The following is a 24,768-nucleotide window of genomic DNA, read 5'->3' on the forward strand; positions in this document are numbered from 1 at the left end:
GATTCTCTGGGATCATTGCGGTACAGCACCTTCAGTAAGAAGGTGGTGTCCTCAAAATCGTTTGTGAAACCAGAGCGACTGCCACCAACGGAATCATCTACGAAATTCCACAGTCTCAGGGCCTACTATCAAATTATGGTATGGATGGGACGAGAGATGGGAATGGACCCATGTGAGTGGGTTGGAAGCGTGAGAGAATCATTTATAAGGTGCACCTGTAGAGGGTATGGGTTACCATGTACTGCAGCATGTGGACAATGTCAGCTTGAAGTATGCGACAACCCATACAATCAGACAATTGAAGAATATGATGACGATTCCTTGTAAGAGGTGATCATTCGGGACATTCTTAGTGACAATCTTACAGGTATGGGGTTGTCCATTGTGGGCTCCATTGGTCTTCTTTGGTAAATCAGCCATCTGGCTATGATTTTGATAGCTTCATTGCATTCCTTAAACTCTAAAACCTGGGTGTAGACACCGAAACCATGGCTCTAGAGTGATTAAGAACCAAGATATGCCTTTTTTCATTGTCGCGGCGGCCATTTTGGACGCCATTTTGGATTTCTAGGTGACCCAATCACATGACAGTAATTTTGATGGCACCATTGGTTTCTATGACCCCAAAAACATGGGTATAGACACCAAAACATTGAGTGAGTTCGTGAATATACTTGACAGGGAACGTCAACGTCAGGAATTCAGTGCAATAAAAACGATGATATGTGACAAGTTCCGTTACTCGTGACTTCAAGTTGTAGTATGACACAAGGAAGAATGGTATAACGTTTTGACAATAACTATGGCTTGTTTACATGCGGGTTTAGTTTTCAGTTGAATCAAAAGAGATTTTACGTTTAGTTCCTGGACGAGTATCTTAAATCTCAATACAGAGGGCTATCCTCGATTATTCACAAAGCAAGGGGTAATTAACAATGATATTATTGATTTATGAACAGATTTTAGTGTTTGATTGCATAGGGGTCGACCTGTACTGACGTTGATTGGAAACATGGAGCTGACCAAGTCCGTTGTAGAGTTCCTGGGATTTCTTCCTCCCGTGAGTTCGTGAATATACTTGACAGTCAGGAATTCAGTGTAATAAATCGATGATATGTGATAAGTTCCGTTACTCAAGACTTCAAGTTAGTGCGTTAGGGCACGCCACAAAGCTTGTAGCATGAATAACTAAGCATGACGCAAGGAAGAATGTTATAACATTCTGACGATGACTATGGCAAGACATGCGGGTTTTAGTTCTCAGTTGAATCAAAGGGCTGGAGATATTACGTTAAATTCCTGGACGAGTATATTAAATCTCAATACAGCGGGCTATCCTGGATAATAATCCAGGATAGCCCGCTGTATTGAGATTTAATATACTCGTCCAACGTAGCAACCACCTAGACTAAGAGAAGCAAGTGATATTTGATATTATTGATTTATGAACAGATTTATGAACAGATTTTAGTGTTTGATCGTGCTAAGTTTGATCGACCTGCACTGACGTTATGGGAAGCATGGAGCTGACAAGCGTCAGTTGTAGAGGTCATGGGATTTCTTCCTTGATTAACATTAAACGTATTTCGCTATTAGGAGTCTTATCCACATCTACTAGAGATTTTCTTTTTAAGTTAGATATTACACAAGCACAACAACCTTCGACAAACCACAGGTCAAATTGATTAGGAGAAGTTGTAGGTGTAGTTAGACTGTACATTTAATCGTTCATGTACAGGGTTCTACATTCTTTTGTTTTTTTATTTGGGTAAAGATATCATCAAATTTCTGCATGTAAATACCCATTGTGCCAATTTCACAATGCCACAATGATTTAAGCCAAAGCGTCATGCCCTTTACTGATGATTTCAATTTGATATTGAGATTGCATTGTTAGCGGGTTGCTAACAATGCAAATCTCAGTTTCTACTGGAGTATTGCCTTTGAGGTGTGTTTAAACTGAAGATATTGTATTTGCTCCAAGGGTTGGTCAGTTTAAGATCACAACATTTAATCTAGAGGATTGGGCATTCATTTTGGACAGATTGAAGTTTGAGCAAGCCCAAAATTGTGTCTTGATTGTGATGGCGACATCTGCATGACCGTGCGGCTGCCCAACACTTTGTAACCAGGGAGAAGTTGGTGTGACCAACTACTCCCTGGTTCAAATTGTAGAACCAAGGTGAATCCCAACTACTGATAGTCCCAGAAATTAGCAGACACAACTCATCATAATGCTGATGATTACATGTTTGGACTAATATAATACTGTTACATCACTAATTTAATACCGGAGAGAGTAATCGGCCAGGGATGTGCAAGCCCATCCTGGTTGCGTTTTCGATTCACTGCGCTGCTTGAAATGACTGTCGTTTTATACGCGTTCATAGAATGTGCAAACATTTGTGTGTAATCTTACTTTGAGTGGCTTCCAGTGGGCAACTGCAGAAAAGTCATTTTTCTTTGCTGTGTACGTGAATATTAGAGCGTTCGTTTTCCTGTGGCTTGCTGGATTGTGAAATCAAAGCGCATCGAAGCTCTGGTTCATTCGGATCGTTGCGAGGTATATCATATTACTCAACATGTGTATCGGAGTTATGAAACCTGATAAATGTCAACTTAAAACTGAACTGCATGCACCGCATGCGGCAATAGTAAGAAGTTCAGACGACCGAAAGGCCCTTCTGAATACGGCCTGAAAAATGATTGACCTCGAATGCTTCGATGTGCTTTTATCACAAACCAAACCGTGGGACGATGCGGACCTTCACAGAAAATTCTGGAGGAAAAAAGGTGCTCTCATCGGGATTCGAACTCGAGACCTCTGGTTTTATTTGCCAACACTCTTATCCTCTAGGCCATTGCGCTGTTTGTAACGACTGTCGCATTTGTGTGTAATCTTACGTTGAGTGGCTTCCAGTGGGCAACTGCAGGAAAGTCATTTTTCTTTGCTGTGTACGTGAATATTAGAGCGTTCGTTTTCCTGTGGCTTGCTGGATTGTGAAATCAAAGCGCATCGAAGCTCTGGTTCATTCGGATCGTTGCGAGGTATATCATATCACTCAACATGTGTATCGGAGATAAAACCTGATAAATGTCAACTTAAAACTGAACTGCATGCACCGCATGCGGCAATAGTAAGAAGTCAGACGACCGAAAGGCCCTTCTGAATACGGCCTGAAACATGATAGACCTCAAATGCTTCGATGTGCTTTGATTTCACAAACGCAAGCCATGGGACGATCCGTAGACACAGAGTATTCGGAAAAAATAAAAAGGTCTTCTCATCGGGGCCTGAACTCGAGACCTTTGGTTTTATTTACCAACACTCTTATCCTCTAGGCCACTGCGCTGCTTGTAATGACTGTCGCATTTGTGTGTAATCTTACTTTGAGTGGCTTCCAGTGGGCAACTGCAGGGAAGTCATTTTTTCTTTGCTGTACGTGAATATTACTTGTGAAATCAAAGCGCATCGAAGCTCTGGTTCATTCGGATTGTTGCGAGGTATATCACATCACTCAACATGTGTATCGGAGTTATAAAACCTGATAAATGTCAACTTAAAACTGAACTGCATGCACCGCATGCGGCAATAGTAAGAAGTTCAGACGACCGAAAGGCCCTTCTGAATACGGCATGAAAGATGATTGACCTCGAATGCTTCGATGTGCTTTTATCACAAACCAAGCCGTGGGACGATGCGGACCTTCACAGAAAATTCTGGAGGAAAAAAGATCCTCTCATCGGGACTCGAACTCGAGACCTCTGGTTTTATTTGCTAACACTCTTATCCTCTAGGCCATTGCGCTGCTTGTAGCGACTGTCGCATTTGTGTGTAATCTTACGTTGAGTGGCTTCCAGTGGGCAACTGCAGGAAAGTCATTTTTCTTTGCTGTGTACGTGAATATTAGAGCGTTCGTTTTCCTGTGGCTTGCTGGATTGTGAAATCAAAGCGCATCGAAGCTCTGGTTCATTCGGATCGTTGCGAGGTATATCATATCACTCAACATGTGTATCGGAGATAAAACCTGATAAATGTCAACTTAAAACTGAACTGCATGCACCGCATGCGGCAATAGTAAGAAGTTCAGACGACCGAAAGGCCCTTCTGAATACGGCATGAAACATGATAGACCTCCAATGTTTCGATGTGCTTTAATTTCACAAACCAAGCCCTGGGACGATGCGGACCTTCACAGAGAATTCTGGAGGAAAAAAATAAAAAGGTCCTCTCATCGGGACTCGAACTCGAGACCTCTGGTTTTATTTGCCAACACTCTTATCCTCCAGGCCACTGCGCTGCTTGTAATGACTGTCGCATTTGTGTGTAATCTTACTTTGAGTGGCTTCCAGTGGGCAACTGCAGGAAAGTCATTTTTCTTTGCTGTGTACATGAATATTAGAGCGTTCGTTTTCCTGTGGCTTGCTGGATTGTGAAATCAAAGCGCATCGAAGCTCTGATTCATTCGGATTGTTGCGAGGTATATCACATCACTCAACATGTGTATCGGAGTTATAAAACCTGATAAATGTCAACTTATAAAACTGAACTGCATGCACCGCATGCGGCAATAGTAAGAAGTTCAGACGACCAAAAGGCCCTTCTGAATACGGCTTGAAAGATGATTGACCTCCAATGCTTCGATGTGCTTTTATCACAAACCAAACCGTGGGACGATGCGGACCTTCACAGAAAATTCTGGAGGAAAAAAGGTCCTCTCATCGGGATTCGAACTCGAGACCTCTGGTTTTATTTGCCAACACTCTTATCCTCTAGGCCATTGCGCTGTTTGTAATGACTGTCGCATTTGTGTGTAATCTTACGTTGAGTGGCTTCCAGTGGGCAACTGCAGGAAAGTCATTTTTCTTTGCTGTACGTGAATATTAGAACGTTCGTTTTCCTGTGGCTTGCTGGTTTGTGAAATCAAAGCGCATCGAAGCAGTAGAGGTCTATTATGTTTCAGGCCGTATTCAGAAGGGTCTTTCTATTGCCGCGTGGGGTGCTCTGATTTTGTGCATGCAGTTCAGCTTTAATCCATTGAATTTGCAAAACCCTTGGGGTAGTTTTTTCCCAGGAAAAAAACCCAAGCCATGTTATATTTGATCATTTTCTTTATTTCATACATTATCCTTAATGCCATGGGTGGGCATAGACAGGTTATGAATTTACAATCTTATCCTGGAAATCCAACAACATCAGTGATCATTGGTAAAGGTTGAGAAATGTTATCTGTAGTCAAATACCAACTATACCTAACTAATAGAAGAGTATTTTAAAGGCCAATTATTCTACACCCTTAAGGTTATCTGGACACCAGTTTAAAGATTGCGATTTTAATCGAAGAGACCAAAGCCCATGTCATCATCAGACTCCTCCTCGCTTTCTTCTTTCTTCTCCTCCTCCTTTGGTGCATCTCCAGCTGCTGCTGTCGGGGCAGCAGCCACTGCAAACTTCGATGGATCCGCAAGGTACTCCTTTGTCTGAAAGGAGAAGGCATCAGTTAAAACAATGTGAAATCTGTCAGTTTAACTTCTTGAATACATTTAGTGACCGCAATTGTGGTCACTTATTCTAACATTTCGGTACTTTTAGTGCCCGCAATTGCAGTCATTTTATTCTGTTTTATCATTGATACTCCGTTTCTGCCAGCACACTTCTATGGTTGTATCATGATCGGCTGCTTCCACTACGAGTTCCATTTTTTACCAATAGATGGCTATACCGACCGTTCCGTGAATTTGGTCAAGCATGTTGGGGGCACTGTTGCCAACACGTGTATCACCATTTTAGTGAAGTAAATGTATCTTCGATTTCATGTTTGTTTTTATTGCATTTAGCCTATGCCATCGTTGATGAGTAACGGTCAAATGGGGCACGTGTTAGTGCCGATGAGGCTCATGCCCATTCAAAATAACAGTATAATAAATATATTACAGAACCATATCAATAATTGGGCCCAAAACCTCCAATAGGGCAATTACCATTAGGTTAGTGGTCAAAAACATGCATGATATTGATTGCCATGGTTGTTGTGCATATTTCAGAACAAAAAAACACACATTAAAAACAGCAAGTTGGATTTTGGGGGGATTTTAGTAAAAAAATTGCCAAAATTCACACATTTTGACAAGTGTATAAATTTACTATAATGCAATTTTCTTTTGTATCTAAGCTGTATTCTGAATGGATTTGAATCTAGACAAAGCCCCAGTTGATTTTTTGTCACCATGGAAATGTTGAGGACTTTTTCAGCCATAAGTTAATCCAGAGATTGGCGCAAATCTGCAAGAAAAATCGTGGGGTTTGGTTTGCTTGTCATGTTCCTCATGATCTGCCCTGTGGAATCTATTGTTGATGCAAGAAATAGCACATTCATCCAGCCCATAAATCTTGGGGCACTGTTTCACGGTTTACTGTAGCTGTCAAGTTGGGAACTTACCATTTCAGCCTCCTTGAATGTATAATCAGTCTCAACGGAGATGGCCAACAGGTTCTTGAATCCATTGACAATGGAGTGAGGTGCAGAGCAGGTTGTTGGGTATCCAATTACCAAGGAAACGGCTGCTACGTTTGATACACCCTGAAAAGATGGAGAACAACGATTTAGTAAAACGAATGAAAAGTCCTGGGATAATTGTGCTAACATTACAAGGGGCAACAAAGACAAGGAGTGAATGGATGGATGAGCACCAGAGTCAGTATTTACAATTTACTGTATTTAACTGAAGTTCAAATTATTGTGACAGGTTTTATTTGCGGTTGTCTACCCTTTGCCTTAAAAAAACTTGCTGTGTATATTTTACTGTAGCAGCCATAATGCACAACATAATGGACAAATTTGGCCGACTGCAAATACAGCAAAATAAAAACACCCTCAAATATTTTCTGGGTTTACCAGTAGCCCTGGTAACATTTGAGTACCCAAGCATGTTGAGCCTAAGTCACTCTCAGGATCAGGGTTTTATATGAGCCTTACCTCCATAAATTTAACACGCAGATCCTCATCCGTGATGTCAAGAACAGCAGGGCTGAAGACAGTGCCAGAGTCATAGACTGCAAGATAAAGAGGAATTTATTCATTGGAATTTAAGTGAACAAGTCTCATGCTCAGCGCAGAATAATGCATCCCTTCACAGTGCATGTTTATCCTTGAATGCTGGTACAACTAGAGGCCTGTCGGCCTGGGAGTGGGAGCTTCGCTTGGGGGTGGCGGAGATCAAAGCTGTCAAAATGCAGACAAATATCGCTAAATAAAGATATGACAACACACTGGTTACGTTCCTAAACTAATAATAATCGAAGTAACTGGCTTTGAACAACATATTCTGTCAATAAAGTGATGAATTTAGAATATTTCTAGGAATTTAAAGATACGCCATTTTGACAGAAGATCACATGACCAATTGATGTCATCGTTGTCTTGGTTCGGAAATTTCTGGAGGCGGCATTGGATTGTTGACGTTAAAATTTTCCTAACCACACCAAAATTACAGATAGTATCACGGCTAAAAAGCATCCTACAATTAGTGCAGAATATTTACAAACCCCCCCCCCCCCCGAGATAAAATTACACCGACAGCTCTATGCGACAACTCAATTATTTGGGAACTATGCTCGCATTAATTCCTCAGCCTGGTTCGTTGTTCGGCAGCGATATTTTCATGTGAAAAAGCAATGTATGTATTCATACACCCTGTATATCTATGTATTGTACAGTGTACAGTGAATCAAATTTTACATGATTTCTCAAAGTAGTCAGGCACTATTGGTTATATCGAAGAAAAGACGGTATGTGATAAGCTTCGCTGGTAATTAAAAATTGCAAGCGAAGCTAGAAAGAGAGTTGGGCATGAAATAAAGGACCATGCAGGGCTCTGCACTATGCTTTTTGTCAAGGCGCACCACCCGGAAAGGATCATTTTTCTACTTTAGCACCTGGACAAGGAAGTTGGCACCCGGACAGATTCGTAGAGTTGGTGAAGGTATTACTGTTTTATCATATACCCTAAACCTCCCAAAAATTCAACCAAAACTAGAATTGTCAGTTGAGTCTTGCCAGACTCTGGATTCTCCGCCACAGTGAGGCGCGGGTGTGTCAGGCCATGCGTAAACCCCTTACTGTTGAAATGTGAACATTTTGGGACATCTAGGCCTGAAACGAATTTTTTCAACGAGTAGCAATTTTGCTAATCAAAGTCCGAAATGGACAAGTTTTGGAAATTGATAAGCAACTGTCTACAATTGACAGCAATTTTTATAGCATTGACGAAATAATACCCCTTCTTCTTCCAAAGCAAAATCCATCATTGCTGTGTGTAAGAGGTTCAAATTTCCTGCCACCGAGACTTTTCAGCAACCAAGATGTCATAATTTATGCCAAAAGAAATGTTTTGAAAATCACTCAAACTCGTTGATTAAGTTGTCACAGACATTAGAAACAGTCATTATATGTTGTTTAGAACAGATTAAATATCATTCAAAACTTTTGAAAACTTTAGGGAGAGTTTGCTTGTGTTAAATGAGGACTATAAAATCGGCAAAATCGATGTACAACATACACTATGTGGATACATTGTAAATCATCGCTGTATAGACACCATGCATTAATGTACACAAACTCGTACCGTTACTCAGTTTGAGCAGACAGACCACAAAATAGCATACAATGTATACACCGTAAGCAGGTGTAACTGCTTTTAGTAACCGTGGTACCGGTTGAGATCAAGGTTTGTTCTATTCATGCCTCTATGTACTCCTCTGTGTATTGCCATAGCACATTCGCACTGGAGCCCAGCCCAGGGCAGTCTACGGAAAATGGTTTTAAACCGTTTTATGTGTGAACACGGCTATATTTCAATTCAGAAATGTTTACCTTGTTCAACGATGAGACCATACGAGAAGGGTGAAATGTTCAACATGTTGAGAAGAGTAGCCTCAGAAGCTCCAACCCTTTCACCAGCTATCACAAGCTTGACATCATTCTGAAAAAGATATTGTTGTCTGAGAGAACTTCTTCGGTTTATATCAATACCAAAACCTTTTTTCGAGAGAATGTAAAACTTACCCAAGTGCTGTCTGGAAGTGACACTACATGTAGCTAGGCGCATGATTTGAAGTTCACGCCATCGAGTAACAGGTTCTGAAGACTACTTACTACTTACAAATTTTGATGTTGAAATTGGAAACCTACCTATTACAGATGGACCCCTACAATGGCTACATTATACAGGGTTGTAGAGAAAAAATGCAAACTGATACTTCCAGTACCATCGATACCAGTGGATGGGGAATCTTTCTAGGAGAGGAATGATACTTAGACCACCCGATTTGGCTAAGTAGTTTTTGTTTTTGAGCCTAGTTTGTGAAACACAGACAGGCTTCATTTGCGCATAAGAAAAATGGAACTGTGCTGGTAAATTGAACTTAGTAAGTAGGTGGATTAAATGTTAGGTAATAAAACTGATATGAGATAATGTCAACAAGGTTCCTAATGACCATTTGCAACTGAGAAAAGGTCGTGTTAGCATGACCAGGCCTCAGCACTCCACTGAGATGTCGGTGTTCTCGCCAGGATTTCAATGAAACGGGGCGCAGTTGGCCAGCTCCTGTATGCGGCGCATTTTTGGTGGAGGGTCCGGGGGCCCTCCCCCAGAAAAATTTTGAACCTAGATGCTCTGAGGTGCAATTTCAGGCGACATTGCAGCGTTAGTATCGTAGGCAAAACATTTTGCTTCACGGCAATTTGCGGCATCACATTGGTCGGCGGGAGGGACGCATGGCGGGGTATCCATGGTAAATACTAGTATTCAAACCGTTACATGCGCAGGGCTGTTTACTTGTACGTTTTCCGATGTTTGTGCACCGCTGTACGGTCGGGTACACTATATTATACGGAGAGATAAAAAGTTGTGTTTGTACGGGCACTCAACATAAAATAACCACCTGAAGACAGTTTATACGATAAAAAAGTGAAGTTGTACGAATAAAAAATTCACTGGTTCCAAAAAATGTTTTTGATCCCCCTTGGCCTTGCCCTCCCCGCTTGCTCGCTTGCACATCGTCAAAGCACATGGTAGGCCTATTTTGTAACCAGATAGCAGCACCAAATATAGATGCGCAGTAGCCAACTGCGCATCCCGCAGCCCGTGGATGCGCAGTAACCAACTGCGCAAGCCCTGTGCTTCTTCATGATGACTGGATGATGATCGACGCTTCTATACATGTACAATGTTTACATTATTAAAAATTTGTAGAGGCCTTCTTCTCGTTTGATCCTGTTGTACCCTGTGTATCAATTGAAAGAGACTGCTGATTTTACGCCGACAGCTATTATCATCCACCTGCGGCACACCTGCAAGCACTCTTTTGACATAATTAAAAACAACCGCCCCGCTCTCCCGCTAGCCGATCGTACAGGTGCGCTTTTGTCCTCTCCCTTGACCTCGTTGCCAAGGCTACGGGTGATTGTTATTGGCCGACCGTCGTCTGCCGGAACACGTGGATAGTAATGGTAGTAGGCCCTACTGCTGTACCGGGTAATTCAACTGCTCGAATAGCTCCCATCTCGTAATCAACCATGACTGTTTGCGGATCGAAGTCGAGATTGTTCTGAACTGCTGCATCACCGATTAAACGAAGAAATGGATTCGAAGGACTGCAACCCTCCCACTTGTTCCAATTGACCGAGTCAATGATGTATGGAATGAAACAATGAACAATGCCCCGAACATTCCACAAGCGAACGAATTCCGCGATTACGTCAATAGGAACTGGATGAACGCTGACGCAAGGTACAGCCGGAATATTTGGAACCAATATGATCGCCTAGACGAGGCGAGAACAAACAACGCTGTTGAGGGGTGGCATCACAAACTGAACCAATATGTAGGCAAGGCCCACCCAAATCTTTTTGAACTTTTGCAATTTCTGAAGAAGGAGGAACTTTATCAGCGCTCCGAACTTCACAGGCTAGAAGCTGGTGGCCGTCCTAATCCAAGGAGACTGACATATATCCGTCTTGATCAGAGGCTCCAGAGGCTTAAAATGCAGCTTGAAACCCGCCAACGAGACATCATGGGTTACGTCGATGCTGTTAGGCATATCATATGAACAAGACATTGTGTCATGGACCTGTGTGTAGACTGAGCATTGGACCAAATAATAAACTTGAGATAGATCATACTAATAATTTGTTTTCTTTCTTGATCACGACCCTGTAATGACCATTTGTAAAGCCAAGCTCCACAATGAAGATACCCTGTAGGGCAGCGCTTGGTTGTACCAAGATGTAAAAAAACAGACCAAGACTCTTGGGTTCTTCACTTACAAATATTCATAATTGAAATGATGAAAAGCCCCCCCCCCTCGCCTTTATAACCCCTTGAAAATGGAAGTACTAGTATGTCGGCAATTGACCCGAACACATCAATATCTACATGTTGAAGAGTGACCTTCCCTCCCCCCACCCCCAATTAAGTGAAGTGAAGAGAGACAAGACCACCATAGAATATTTATAGGTTGGAGGTTCCAGACCTATCAATTAGACGCGAGTGTGTTTTCAACTGTCAAGTGCTTATTTGGAGAGGTATTGGAAAGATATTTGGTATGGCAAGTCTACAGATAAAAATAAATTTTTTGATGAAAAAATAAATTTTGATATTTGGTAATTTGACAATAAGGGGCGTGTTTTGATATTTGGCTGAAAACAGTGGAAATATCATGGTCTCTCAAAGGTGAATTTGAAGAGGGCGGCTGCAAATTTAACAGGGCGGGCTAATTTTAGACGGGGCGCATTTTCACTGCTCAAATTTAAAGGCGCCCTGTTTAAATGGCCTGGCGAGAACACTGGATGTTACTAACTTACAACAGAAGCGTTCGGTTTTTCTGTATTGAGATGGCTGGCAGTCGTGTTGCGGTGGGATAATGATCGTTGAGTGACGGCGGAATGTTTATATGCGATATTTACGGCTGTGTTTGTGTAACTATTGGCTTGGATTTAAGCATGGCGGAGGTGAATTTGAAGAGGGCGGCTGCAAATTTAACAGGGCGGGCTAATTTTAGACGGGGCGCATTTTCACTGCTCAAATTTAAAGGCTCCCTGTTTAAATGGCCTGGCGAGAACACTGGATGTTACTAACTTACAACAGAAGCGTTCGGTTTTTCTGTATTGAACCTGGCCAAGGAATTCCCACCTTGCTTCACAAAAACGTCTCTACAACAGAAACTACTCAACAAAATCGGTTGATCTTGGTATCATTCTTTTTCTAGAAAGATTCCCCACCCACTAGTATCATTGGTGTTAACCCCCTGGTAGTGGAAGTATCCGGTAGCGTTTTTTCTGGACCACCCTGTATATTTCATGATTTGTGTGTTCAATCTTTGGACGAATTTGCCCTTTGTAACAGAAATTCCACAAGCTCAAGACAACCACCCACTGATTGCTGTCCTCCCACTTTCATTATACGGAAATGTTATCTCACCAGTGCGTGGTATTGCTTTTCATTATTTGGTTTGAGTATCATCATACTCTGTGAACAGATTTCCATAGCGTGGTGTTGGTAAACAGTTCAATTAGCCAACAAGAAAATTAAAAAATACCCACCATAATCTCCACAGTTCCTTTGGTAATCTTGGTCTGAATGTTTAGGGCCTGGAAGAAAGAGGTCTTCTCTGGACCAAGACCAGTGTTCTGCCTGGGGACGGTGACATCAAGGGGGGCAAGGGCTCCTGCTCTGGCCGGGGCGGCGACGCGATGACCGAGGACCTTGTCACGGGTTTCGGTAAGCTCACATTTGGTGAACACAAATCCGACATTACCCTTGAGATGGGGCAACAATCTGCAATGATATTGACACTTCTAGTTACAGACAAACTTTCAAACACAACAACAGTCAAGGCTACCATACCGCACTTCAACTAGAGACAATCCATGAATCTGTGAACATTTGACCCTCAATTTCCAGCATCACCCAAATTTAAACTGTGCCCCATGAAGATTTAGTGGTACAAGTGCCTTTCTATTTTGCTTGTTGAAACAGAATTGGAAATAGGGCCCAACTCTTCTCCACAGGAACTGTATCTCTGGAAATGAAAATGCCAGGGGCCATTGTGCTCACCGCATAGATATTTGGTGGTTAAGGAATTCATCCTGGTTAAGAAACAAGCTACATGGAGAGTATATATATAGGTCAAACCAATGACGGTACGACATGTGATGTATAATTCTTTGGAGTACCTACCATAAAAATATCATCAAAAACAAGTCAACTTTTTTAGATTTGGCCTCCTGGTGGCCAAGTCAAGAATCAGATCATATTCATATCTAAATTCGGTGTCCGAGGTTAAGAAACATGCCATAGGCATAGTTACACTCAAACGGCAAATTCACATCATTTGACCTCTGTGACCTTGAAAATTAGGTCAAATCAAAAGGCCGTAGGATACGTGATGTATCCTTGCTCTGAGTACCTACCATAAAAATATCATTGAAAACACGTCACTATTAAGCGAGATATTGCACTTTTTACCTTTTTTAGTTTTGGCCCCTTGGTGGCCAAGATGAGAATAAGATGAGACCGAAATTTGGTGTCAGAGGTTATATGATGTAGGGAGTCATGAGTACCAAATTCCAAATTCGTAGCTTTAGCTGTTAAGAAACGTGCCATAGTTTTACTCAAACTATAACAGCCATAATCCAAAACACTGGGCATGACACACAACTACCAAGAGCTATAGCTGTTAAATTCAACAACTCGAATATTGGGAAACAGGCTATGCACACATCAAAGTACAAACAACCACATTTACTCACTTCTGTCTTCATTGAGCCAATCCAAACTAACATACTTGGCACCAACATCACACGCACTCAATACCCTCTCTCTCTTGCTTGGGCCTGTACCGTCCACAAAACCCAAGGCATGACCCTAACTGAGGCTGTTATTTCCCTTCAGAAAATTTTTGCACCAGGCCAAGCATACGTTGCTCTCAGTCGTGTCACCTCACTACAAGGTTTATACTTGCTAGACTACAATCCATCTGCTTTGTACTGCCAAAAGGATGTATCAATCAACTTAGACAAAATGCCTCTCTTCGAAGAAGACAATACTGGCCACATATCAAACACCAAAGAGCACTTACTCAAAATCATACACCACAATATCCAAGGACTTTCAACGCACTTCCCAGATCTCCAGAACAACCAAGATATGTCATGTGATATATTATGCTTGACCGAAACTTGGCTACCAACAACTCCAAGTATCAACTTGAAAAGAACAAATTTCACTTTCCTGCATCGAAGTCGCAGTGCATCATACCTAAATTCCTCACCTTTCCATTGCCAAAAAGGAGGTGGCGTTGCCATTTATGTACGTGACACAATTCCCCACAACACCGTTAACCTCCACACTGACAATATGGAATACTTGGCAATTGAAGTCCCAAATCGGCAGGTCCTAGTGGTCGTCATTTATCGCCCCCTGTCTCAAACTATTGCACAGTTTTCACCATCACTAAACACTTTGCTCCATAACATCAATCAACAAGAATACAAACAAATTATCATTAACCCTTAAACCGCCAGAGGCGACGATCGTCGACATAAGGGGGAAAGCGCCAGAGGCGACGATCGTCGACAGCAGACATTTAGTTCCACCTGTCTGCTAAGAGATGGCAGTGAGTGTGCATGTACGCTCTTTGGTACTTCGACAGTGATGCTTAGCACAAAATGGCATCGAACAAATTTCAAGTTTCTATACAAGCTTTTGAGTATTTTATCAAAAACTTGAAGCCCCATTTTCGCAGGAATGACGTCATCAGGAGTAATTAGCGCTGCTACGACTAATTAGACGGATGCTTCGACCAGGAATCGGATGGAAACGATGTATTTAGACCCAGACTTCATATTAAAATACCAAGGGAGGTATAAAAAGCTGATGGAGGTATGTTCTGGCCATATTTTTGTTGATTATGGGTATTTGCACTAATTAACCCCTAATTAGTAAATTTTGGCGGGAAATGTCACAAAAATCGACGGGAATTACCATTTGTATAAAATCATCAGTACATTCCATGGTGTTTGTAACAAAAATAACGTTGTTATTAATCATTTTCAAAAATGCTCGGTTAATTCGGCGCTCAGGGGTAATATGATTTTGTTAATTCGGCGCTTTAAGGGTTAATGGCGACTTCAACGAAGACCTCTTGAAATCAGGAATTCCAATTAACAACCAATTTGCCAATCACCAGTATCGTCAACTCATATCACAGCCTACAACAACTGGTGGTACCCTCATTGACCATATATATGTTAAGCATGCCCCCTCAATCAACGGTGAAGTCCACCAGCAAATCACACCCAATGGCGTATTGTCAACATATTACAGCTACCATGACCCAGTATATTGCCTAATATAGACACCTTCAACATTGCTCAAACATGCCTGCTCAAACATAAGCCATGTTTGTAACGTGATGTATTGCCATGCCACAAACGGCATGCAACCTAAACTTCCTACAGCTCAATGCCTAACAAAACCAAACTATTCAATGCCACTTGCGTCATCCCATTATCCATAATCTTAACTCCCATTATCCATAATCTTATCTCCTTTCTATTTTCAGAACGCCATCAAACATCAGTCATCATGACTTTAACCAAAGTTCTGAAAACCTCTCAGCGCAATATACAGGAGCCAATCAAAGTGACGGTCATCGCAGTCAGTTCAAAGAAAACGTTCACTGACAAAGATGGAAAGACAGTCTGTATGTGGAGTGCTGCAGTTGGAGACCAAACTATGGCTACGAAGATCAACATTTACTCAGCCGAACATGCAGTAAAATTCCAGACTGATCAAACACTCCTCATTAAGAACTATGCATCCAAAGGAACTCATCTCACTTCAAACAACGCAACCAAGTTCTTCAAAACCAAACATGTCAACCTGCCTCAGCAGATAAAACAAGATGGCCTTGAACTTATCAATCCTCCAGAACAGCCACTCATAAACATCGCAACGGCCAGGGCCTCGCCATCCAAAAGCAAAGTCTCAATTAGCGGCAAAGTCATCCAGGTATGTCACATAATATTTCATCTATTTCGTTAATTCCTTCGGTAAACTTGACATGAGCACACTTGCCTCCCTGGTGAACCCATTCAGCCAACAACATGATCACACTAGTTTCAATTAACCAAATTGACCACACTACCATACACTTCCAAGTCGACTAACAATCCTCCTAAAATCTGAAAAATGGAATAGAATAATGAATGATGCTTTTAATTTTCAACACAGCAAAAACTACTCAATCATCACTGTATTGCACTCAACCTACATCATATTGTGTCTTACTTGCAGGCAAACGCTATTCGAGAGATAGTGACACCAAAGTCGCCAGATAAGATACCAATTAAAGACATCGAACTCAAGGATGCTACAGGACAGGTTCGTTGTTCCCTCTGGCGAGAGGCCGCTGCTGCCAACATCGCACCTGGCGATTATGTTGAAATAACCAACATGTATGTGTCAACATTCCAAAATTCACCGTCCCTCAACACCACCGACTCAAGTTCAATCAGGGTAAGTGCCAACCACCTTCAGTTTGTTATGAAAGCACTAATCAAATGAAGATTTACACCAGCACTAAATGATGTAAACTTTGCATATCAACTAAGTTAAGATATCTGCAGAAAGCACATTGAATGGTAATTTAGGTGATGCCATTATTTCTCCAAACATCCCAGGAAGAAAGGGGTGGCAAAAACACTGCTTCACAAAATACCTCTCCAATAATCATGTCAAGTTGGCTTTTTCACACTAAGACCATGCTTGAGTACCTCGGAACTATCTACAACATGTAACACCCCAAAATATGACTTCTTCAGATCTTGAAAAACCTTGTGTCCTAAACTTTGTGCCACATATATTACCTTTACAACAAGTAATCCAATTCAATAACCCTACATTTCCACTTCAGCAATCAGAACCACCGCAGCGGGTCATCAAAGCCAATATCATAGCGATTTGTGACAACGAATTCAATGACATCATTACACTACTCTCTGATGAGGATGATTCTGACGAGTTTGATACGGACCTGGCCTCGTTGGTGAACCACGTCAACATCTCGCATGGCGTTCAACTGGAGACCTTTGATGACATACAAGAGGCTCTCCCACTCTTGTTGAATATACGAGTCGACAATGCCAACAATGTTATTGCTTATGTATAAACTCATGGCCACCGGTCAACATGCTCTAAGCCGGCTTTTTCCACAAGTTGGATATGTCGATGGGAACATTACCCCTATCTTATGTTCTTACATTCTTGTGTCACTTGGCATTTAATGGGGAACTCCCATTTGCAAACTTGTTTTCAAGATGTATGTTTAAAACTAATTTTTGGGTCATACATTGTATCCTTGCATTTCTTAAAGGGGAACACCCATTTGCAACTGTAATTTCGTTAACTCATGGCCACTGGTCATCATGCTCAAAGGGGCTTTGTTCCACAAGTTGGAATCACTTGGCATTTAATGGGGAACTCCCATTTGCAAACTTTTTTTCAAGTTAGATGTATGTTTAAAACTAATTTTTGGGTCATACATTGTATCGTTGCATTTCTTAAAGGGGAACACCCATTTGCAACTGTAATTTCGTTAACTCGTGGCCACTGGTCATCATGCTCAAAGGGGCTTCATTCCACAAGTTGGAATCACTTGGCATTTAATGGGGAACTCCCATTTGCAAACTTTTTTTCAAGTTAGATGTATGTTTAAAACTAATTTTTGGGTCATACATTGTATCGTTGCATTTCTTAAAGGGGAACACCCATTTGCAACTGTAATTTCGTTAACTCGTGGCCACTGGTCATCATGCTCAAAGGGGCTTCATTCCACAAGTTGGAATCACTTGGCATTTAATGGGGAACTCCCATTTGCAAACTTTTTTTCAAGTTAGATGTATGTTTAAAACTAATTTTTGGGTCATACATTGTATCCTTGCATTTCTTAAAGGGGAACACCCATTTGCAACTGTAATTTCGTTAACTCGTGGCCACTGGTCATCATCTTCAAAGGGGCTTTGTTCCACAAATTGGAAATGACAATAGAAGCATTGCCCTATCCTTATGTTTCTTACTATGTATAATTTGCACACTGTGTGCATCACTTTAACTGCAATTTCGTTTTAACATACATTTACTAGTATTATAGCCAAAACTGGTCATTCCCTGAAGAAGGGCTTTCTTGAGTTGCATTGATTTTTATTTTACCAATAGTATACATCTACATCGTTTGTATAATATTGTACATGACAAACATATATTTTTTCAATAAACTTTTGTTTCATAAACGTCACTTTCACCTTTTTCTGTTCAAATTTTTTTGACAAACTCCAAGCATGCTTCACAGACATAGCCTAGAGGGCAGGGTTCAGCATGTTCAAACTACCCCCCCCCCCCCCCACACACACTTAAGCAAAGGATCTGCTCAGGACATGTACTACAATCTACTGAACTGGTTTGTCACACCATACCAAAGGAATTAATTGAAAGATCAAGACTATTCCCTCACAATCTACACTAAAAAAGGATTGTTGCAACTAGTTACCCCTATGTTGTAATCATGCACAAACTGGCCTGACTCGTCACAACCTACACTTCAAAGGAATTCAATGTTCAACTGTCATTTATTGGTCGTCCCAACATTGGGAGCTTTCATCCCCACCAGCCATATCAGATGGCCAACTGGTTTCCCTCACTCGACCAGAAAACTCATCAAAAGATACGAAGGATGTTGAGATTCAGATTACATTTGCTTGTTGTCTGCTGGATTCTCACCATCCATATGCTGAGTTGTTGCAGTCCCCGAACCATCGCTAATTCTAGTATTTATGATGCACCTACTGTCACAACCTAATTCAGCTGGTTATTCAGGGTTATTTGCCTCTGATTTATCTGGTTATATCCTGGTGCAAACCTAATTTCTCAACATGACAAAATACTTTCACCAGGGATATGGTCTGCAATTTGCTGTTAGGCGAATTGCCCAATACTAGTTTTAATTTGTTTCTTTCCACTTTTAGTGAATACTCTGAAATGTGAACAAATGACTTAATTAATGCGATATTCCTCATCTACTCAGTCATACCTTTCTGTAGATATGTTACACGCCATAGTTTATGTTTCATAAATATTTCTGCCTCGGTAATGGGCGGCGGCCATCTTGAATTTCAAAATTGCTGCCAATCTTCTTAAAATTGCAACAGAAGTGTAAATAATTGTTCCCATACCTGTTTAAAATAAGAGTAAGATCAATAATTGTGGATTATACTAAAAAAATTGGTTGTATATAATTGGTTGCGTAAAATCCTTTCATTGTTTTCCAGTTGATTGATTAGAAAAGGGCGTCAGATCTCAGGCACAGAAACCCCGATATCTTCAAAAGTTGTTGACAGATTTTAAAATTCAACCAGTTTTGTGATCTGTGTCTTGACTGGCTAGACTAAGAAACCATAAAAACAACATTTTTCAATACTTTATGGTGGGTAAAGCTACTAGGAGAACCTACCATGAAATTTTTATGGAAAACGAGTCACTCATATTCCCCCATAAGAGAGATACCACACCTTGTAGGTTTCTGCTTCTGGCCACCTGGTGGCAAAGTCAAGAATCAGATCAAACTGAAATTCATTGTCAGAGGTCACCTGAGCTGGGGGGGGTCCTGTGTACAAAGTTTTAAGTTCATAGTTTCAGCGGTTAAGAAACATGCCACTGTTTTTCAAACAGGATACCGACGACGACAGACACTGCGCTGTTGTATAGACTCCCCTATGGTGAGCCAAAAATAAAACGGCCATGGGCCATTGTGCTCACCGTCCTGGTTAAGATTTAATAAGAAACATGCTACATGTAGTAAATAGGTCAAACCAAAGTCAGTAGGATATGTGATATATGCTTGCTTGGAGTACCATAATGAAATGGTCCAGGGACCATGTGCTCACCTCGGGTAATGTAATGCATGACAGTTGATATGGGGAGAACAGTTTCTGACTAGTTTCACCTCCACCTGTTTTGATTCCATTGAATAATATTATTCTTCTTGGCTCAATGGCACAAAAGAAAATAACCAATACCATCTAACTAGAGCATTTTGGTTATAAATTTGACTAAATTTGAGGGTTATTGAAGAGTGTACATGTCACATGGAAATTGTTTGGTTGACATCTGTTCAACAGTTTGGGAGTAATAGGGCTTTATTGGATTTTCAAGATGGTGGCCTGGCGGCCATATTTGTCTTTGGATTTGACTGAAAATTAGGGATATCAGGGCTGCTCACCCCAGATTTTTTTTGTGTGTATTGTGACCCCCAGAATTGAGTATTTTCCCTCTTAATTGAGTATTTTTGATATTTTGAATGAAAGAAATGAGTATTATTTGCAATAAATGAGTATCCATAAAAACACCTCTATTTTCAATTATTTTAATGCAATATTGAACACAGAAAATACAATGAGCGAACGAAACCCACTTTTTGAATGGTTTTTCAGACTAAAACATTGCTGATTTGTCGACACAGCTATACAACCTAATACCTTCCATTAAATGGATGCACACTTGGCGCTTTGACTGCAACTTTCACTTTTCAGACACACACATACACAAAATTCAAATCTTACAGGCACATTTAAGTGCTTTGAGGTATACATAAAAGTCCAAAAAATCACTGAGTGGCCTTTTCAAAATGTTCCAGCAGCAGCCAATCATTAAATTTAATTTAATGTTGGAAGAAATAAAATAATCACCAAGGCTTGAAATAAGAGGTCTCAAGCAACGCCTCAAGCAAACCAAACCACCAGATACACAGCCTTTCGAGTACAGCGAGCGAGACTGGATTGGTTCGATTGTCTGCTGATAGGCGCCACTACTAACTTCTTCTAGGGCGGAAACTGGCAGGCGGGAATCGGGAAGCTTTCGTTGGACCGGGGGCGGCGGACCGGGGCGGGGTTCGAAATCGTTGGGGGTTGTTAAAGAAAACGTACAAAGCACATGAAATAACGTACAATTTTAACAAACATCAATGCGTATTTTGAAAAATATTTGCGTACTTTATTCATGAAATGAAATGCGTACAAATTCTTACAATTACGTACTTGCGTATTCAGACATCACAACGCGTACCAAATACGTTAATTACGTATGGGTGCGAAGCCCTGGGATATTGATAAGAATACATATATACATAATATTAATAACATGAAGTTTGGTTGCAATCCGATCATTAGTTTCGGAGTAATAGGACTTTGTTTAATTTCAAGATGGCCGCCTGGCGGGCATATTTGAAGTCTGAGTGGGACAATTTTTTTGGGTAGAATAGAGGGTCCCTAGATATATGTCCTCACAAGTTTGAAACCTTCTAGCTCAAATAGAAAAGAAACGTGCCACCAATTGGTGATTTAGTGAACTTTGACCTCTGTGACCTTGAAAAGTAGGTCTAATCAAAAACCCGGGTGATATGTCATTCAACCTTATTAGATAGAATTTTGTCACTCTAAGTTCAACCATTAGCTTCAAAAAGGCAAAAAAACAATTTCCAAGATGGCCGCCTGGAGGCCAGAAAGTAGGTCATACCGTGAAAAAGAAACATTTTTCTGGGCATATTGCCCAAAGATACCATCACACCAAGTTTTAGCCATCTAGCCCTAGCGGTTAAGAAACGTGCCCAGGATACGGACGTTGGACACAGCGGTATTGTATAGACTCCCCGAACGGTGAGCCAAAAATATAATAAAAAAAAGCTACTAATAAGCACGATTATTGCATTTTTTCCCTTTTTTAGTTTTGGCCTCCTGGTGGCCAAGTCGAGATTTACACACTTTTCAGGTTTCCACTCCGGGCCCCTAGGTAACCAAGTCAAGAATCAGACCAGACCGAAATTCAGTATCGGAGGTAACAAGACATGGGAAGTCGCATGTACTAAATTTCAAGCTCATAGCTTTAGCAGTTAAGAAACATGCCACAGTTATAGGGAGTTCAGCGGCGCTCCCGATGACGGCGAAAGTTTACATGATTAGCTGTTGTGATGAGTTTTCAAATCATTGTTTTTCAGTTTCGATGTCCGTAAAAAACCATTTGAAATAAATGAATATGTTATTTATTGCTTAGTGTTGTTAATTTTGTGGATGTTGATCAAATATTTCGGCAGTATTTGTGAAGGCAATTGATTATTTACCGATCCAGAATGTTATTCAGCGGGTCGACGGCATTTCACACATGGTGAAATCCCCTCATTATTGAAGCGGTTGCTAATTGGCTATCCCCGCATGAGTCATATCATTATGACCGGGAATTCCTAAAAATTTCCATATAACCTGCCGAAATATTAACATATAATCAACCTCGCGAACAAAAGTCCAAATCCAAAGTCTATATACAGGATTGACGCGGCGCCATGTGTGTGGTCTTACACTGGAAACGAGGTTGAAAATGGCGACTGCAAGAAATCGTTTTGGAAGGTAAGAAATCGGTCACCTACGTTCGCCTGCTTGGTATATCAAAATTCGGCATAGACAATAGGAAACATGAATATGTATAGATTTAGTCGACTAACATGCCTTTTTATGAATATTAGCAGAACACCGACAAATTGCGAGGTTTTCTAGGGACATCTTGACAATATTTTCAAAACATTTAAAAATGGCGTCGATCGAAACGGTCACCCAGCCCGACTCGATTCATCGGCAAACTCTGTGTTAATATCGACCTGAATGAGGTCCAAATACCTTCCCGACTTCACAAAAGTTAATTTACTTTCTGATTAGCCTGATGATAAGGGTAACTAAGTTTTTATGGGCTGAAATTCAGGCAAAATATCACAAAAATGCCGGTCGTTTGGCGTAGAATTCACTGACGGAAGAGCCTGTTAACGGGAATTCCCAACTATCCGCGCTGTTCAATTTGCGATCTGCGCCTGCGCGGTTGGTTTCTCAGCGTTGCTTTCTTGCATCCCCACCGTGAGTAATTAGCTTGAAATTGTTAACCCTTTGTTGTTCAATATTTGCACACCTAAAAATTCTTTTGGTTCTCTTTTCAGTTCAACAATTACCAGCACTATGAATGGCGTTTGCATTGAATTTCGCAGAATCCTCAATATGCTGAAATAATGTCAAAGTTGGCCAATCACTGACATGAATCAAGATAATAGATTAAGATTTATAATACCGGTACTCCTTATATCCATTACAGTTCTCTGCTGGTTTATTGAATGATAAAAGTAATGAACTATAAGTGATCCACACAATTTTCCTGAAATTTTGATACCCTACAAGCCATGTTTTGTAAAAAAGGACTAATGACCCAATATGGCCACTAATAATCCAATATGGCCGCTGTTCAAAATGGCCGCCATCCAATATTTCCGCCATCATCAAAGGCCCTTCTTCAGTTCTACCAATAGGCCCACCACCAAGCCCATGAAATGTTCCATGACAGACTTGTCACAATGGATAATGGCCTGTATTGATAATTGGCGGCAGTATTGGAGATCGGCGGCCATATTGGAAAATGGCAGCCATATTGGAAAATGGACGCCATCCAAATTTGACGCGCTTAATTCGTTAAATCAAAGTTCAAAAGAATTTTGATGTTATCTCAAGTTAAGCTGTCTGTTTTACCCCCAATTGTAAAAAATAGCATCGCAAAGCGAGCATAACCCCTCAGCCTATTAAGGTTGAAGGTGAGATAATCGTGAAGTTGGCTTTGTGGAAACCTATTTTGAGGATGTGAGCGTGGCGGCCATATTGAATTTCGAATCGCGCTGATTTTCGAAAGGAACCTTCCCCTTACAAAACTGCATTAGGCCTACACTCACTAAAAATTGATTCCATCCTCCAAGCCGTTCTCGAAATTGACGGAAACCGATTTCAAGCACGTTGCCCTGGTGACCATATTGAAAATCAGAACGAGCCTGTTTTCGAAAGGAACCTCGCTCTAGTCACCCCCAGCGTACATACCAACAAGAGGCCCAAGGGCCTGGCGCTCAGCTGAGTTAATATCATTAATATCTTCCCGGCGTTTAGTTGATTATGCATGAAAATGGCACGCTCCATGGTATTTGATATCATTTTGCGTTCACTACGGTACCAATGTTTTTGGTTGACATAATTATGCCACTGTTCATTCCTCAATCCTGACCATAATTCGGGTGAAATCATCGTATGAAAATATTTACCGAAACATGAAGTTTATGCCATGAATGAGGATACTCATTGTCATAGCCTCGTTTACAAGTACGAAGTATTTTCCCGCGAATATTCAAAACTGCTTGGCTCCTTGCCAGTTAAATAACATGTGACTATACGCAAAATAGAAAACTTTGATGTAAATTGTAAATCATTTTTTTATCTATCAGGGGAAACAAGCTGATGATGACGTCATTTCTGGTGATTCCCTACGTTGTCCAATGAGCGCTTTTTAAAATGTTCCATTTGGTATTGTACAGTATGCAATGTATTTTTTCAGCGCTGCCAGTTGCCGAACAGAATGCCGTAGCTCCCTCAATTTCCAATCAATTTTTATGGGAGTGACATCATTGTATTGCTTAGAATGTCTACTTTTTACTCATGAAAGAATCGTAGAACTAAAACTTAATAGGCGAACAGAATCATGCCGATTCACTGCACATACTGTGGGAATTCTCCACTTCAAAATACATCGGCGATGTCATCGCGAACAGAGCATGCACTTCCGATATCGTTTTCACAGAAATGT

At 41.0% G+C, this 24,768-nt stretch overlaps 2 protein-coding genes across 2 annotated transcripts in view; one reads left to right on the top strand and one right to left on the bottom strand.

The window, feature by feature from the left end:
• Window positions 1-5,094: 5,094 nt before the first annotated feature.
• LOC135503502 (large ribosomal subunit protein uL10-like) overlaps window positions 5,095-24,768 on the bottom strand; it is a 36,357-nt gene continuing 16,683 nt past the window's right edge. Inside the window, exons 4-8 of the mRNA XM_064797136.1 lie at window positions 12,603-12,837; window positions 8,874-8,982; window positions 6,978-7,054; window positions 6,441-6,581; window positions 5,095-5,481 (exon numbers count right to left, since the gene is read on the bottom strand). Coding sequence (XP_064653206.1) covers window positions 5,335-5,481; window positions 6,441-6,581; window positions 6,978-7,054; window positions 8,874-8,982; window positions 12,603-12,837 — 709 coding nt within the window. The 3' untranslated portion in view covers window positions 5,095-5,334. The remainder of the gene's footprint in view (window positions 5,482-6,440; window positions 6,582-6,977; window positions 7,055-8,873; window positions 8,983-12,602; window positions 12,838-24,768) is intronic.
• LOC135503382 (uncharacterized) lies at window positions 15,649-17,233 on the top strand. Its single transcript, XM_064796941.1, has 3 exons — window positions 15,649-16,074; window positions 16,360-16,581; window positions 16,979-17,233. Exons 1-3 carry the CDS (start codon window positions 15,649-15,651, stop codon window positions 17,231-17,233), a joined length of 903 nt encoding a protein of 300 aa, XP_064653011.1.

Source organism: Lineus longissimus, chromosome 19, assembly GCF_910592395.1.
Source record: "Lineus longissimus chromosome 19, tnLinLong1.2, whole genome shotgun sequence".
Taxonomy (NCBI): Eukaryota; Metazoa; Nemertea; class Pilidiophora; order Heteronemertea; family Lineidae; genus Lineus; species Lineus longissimus.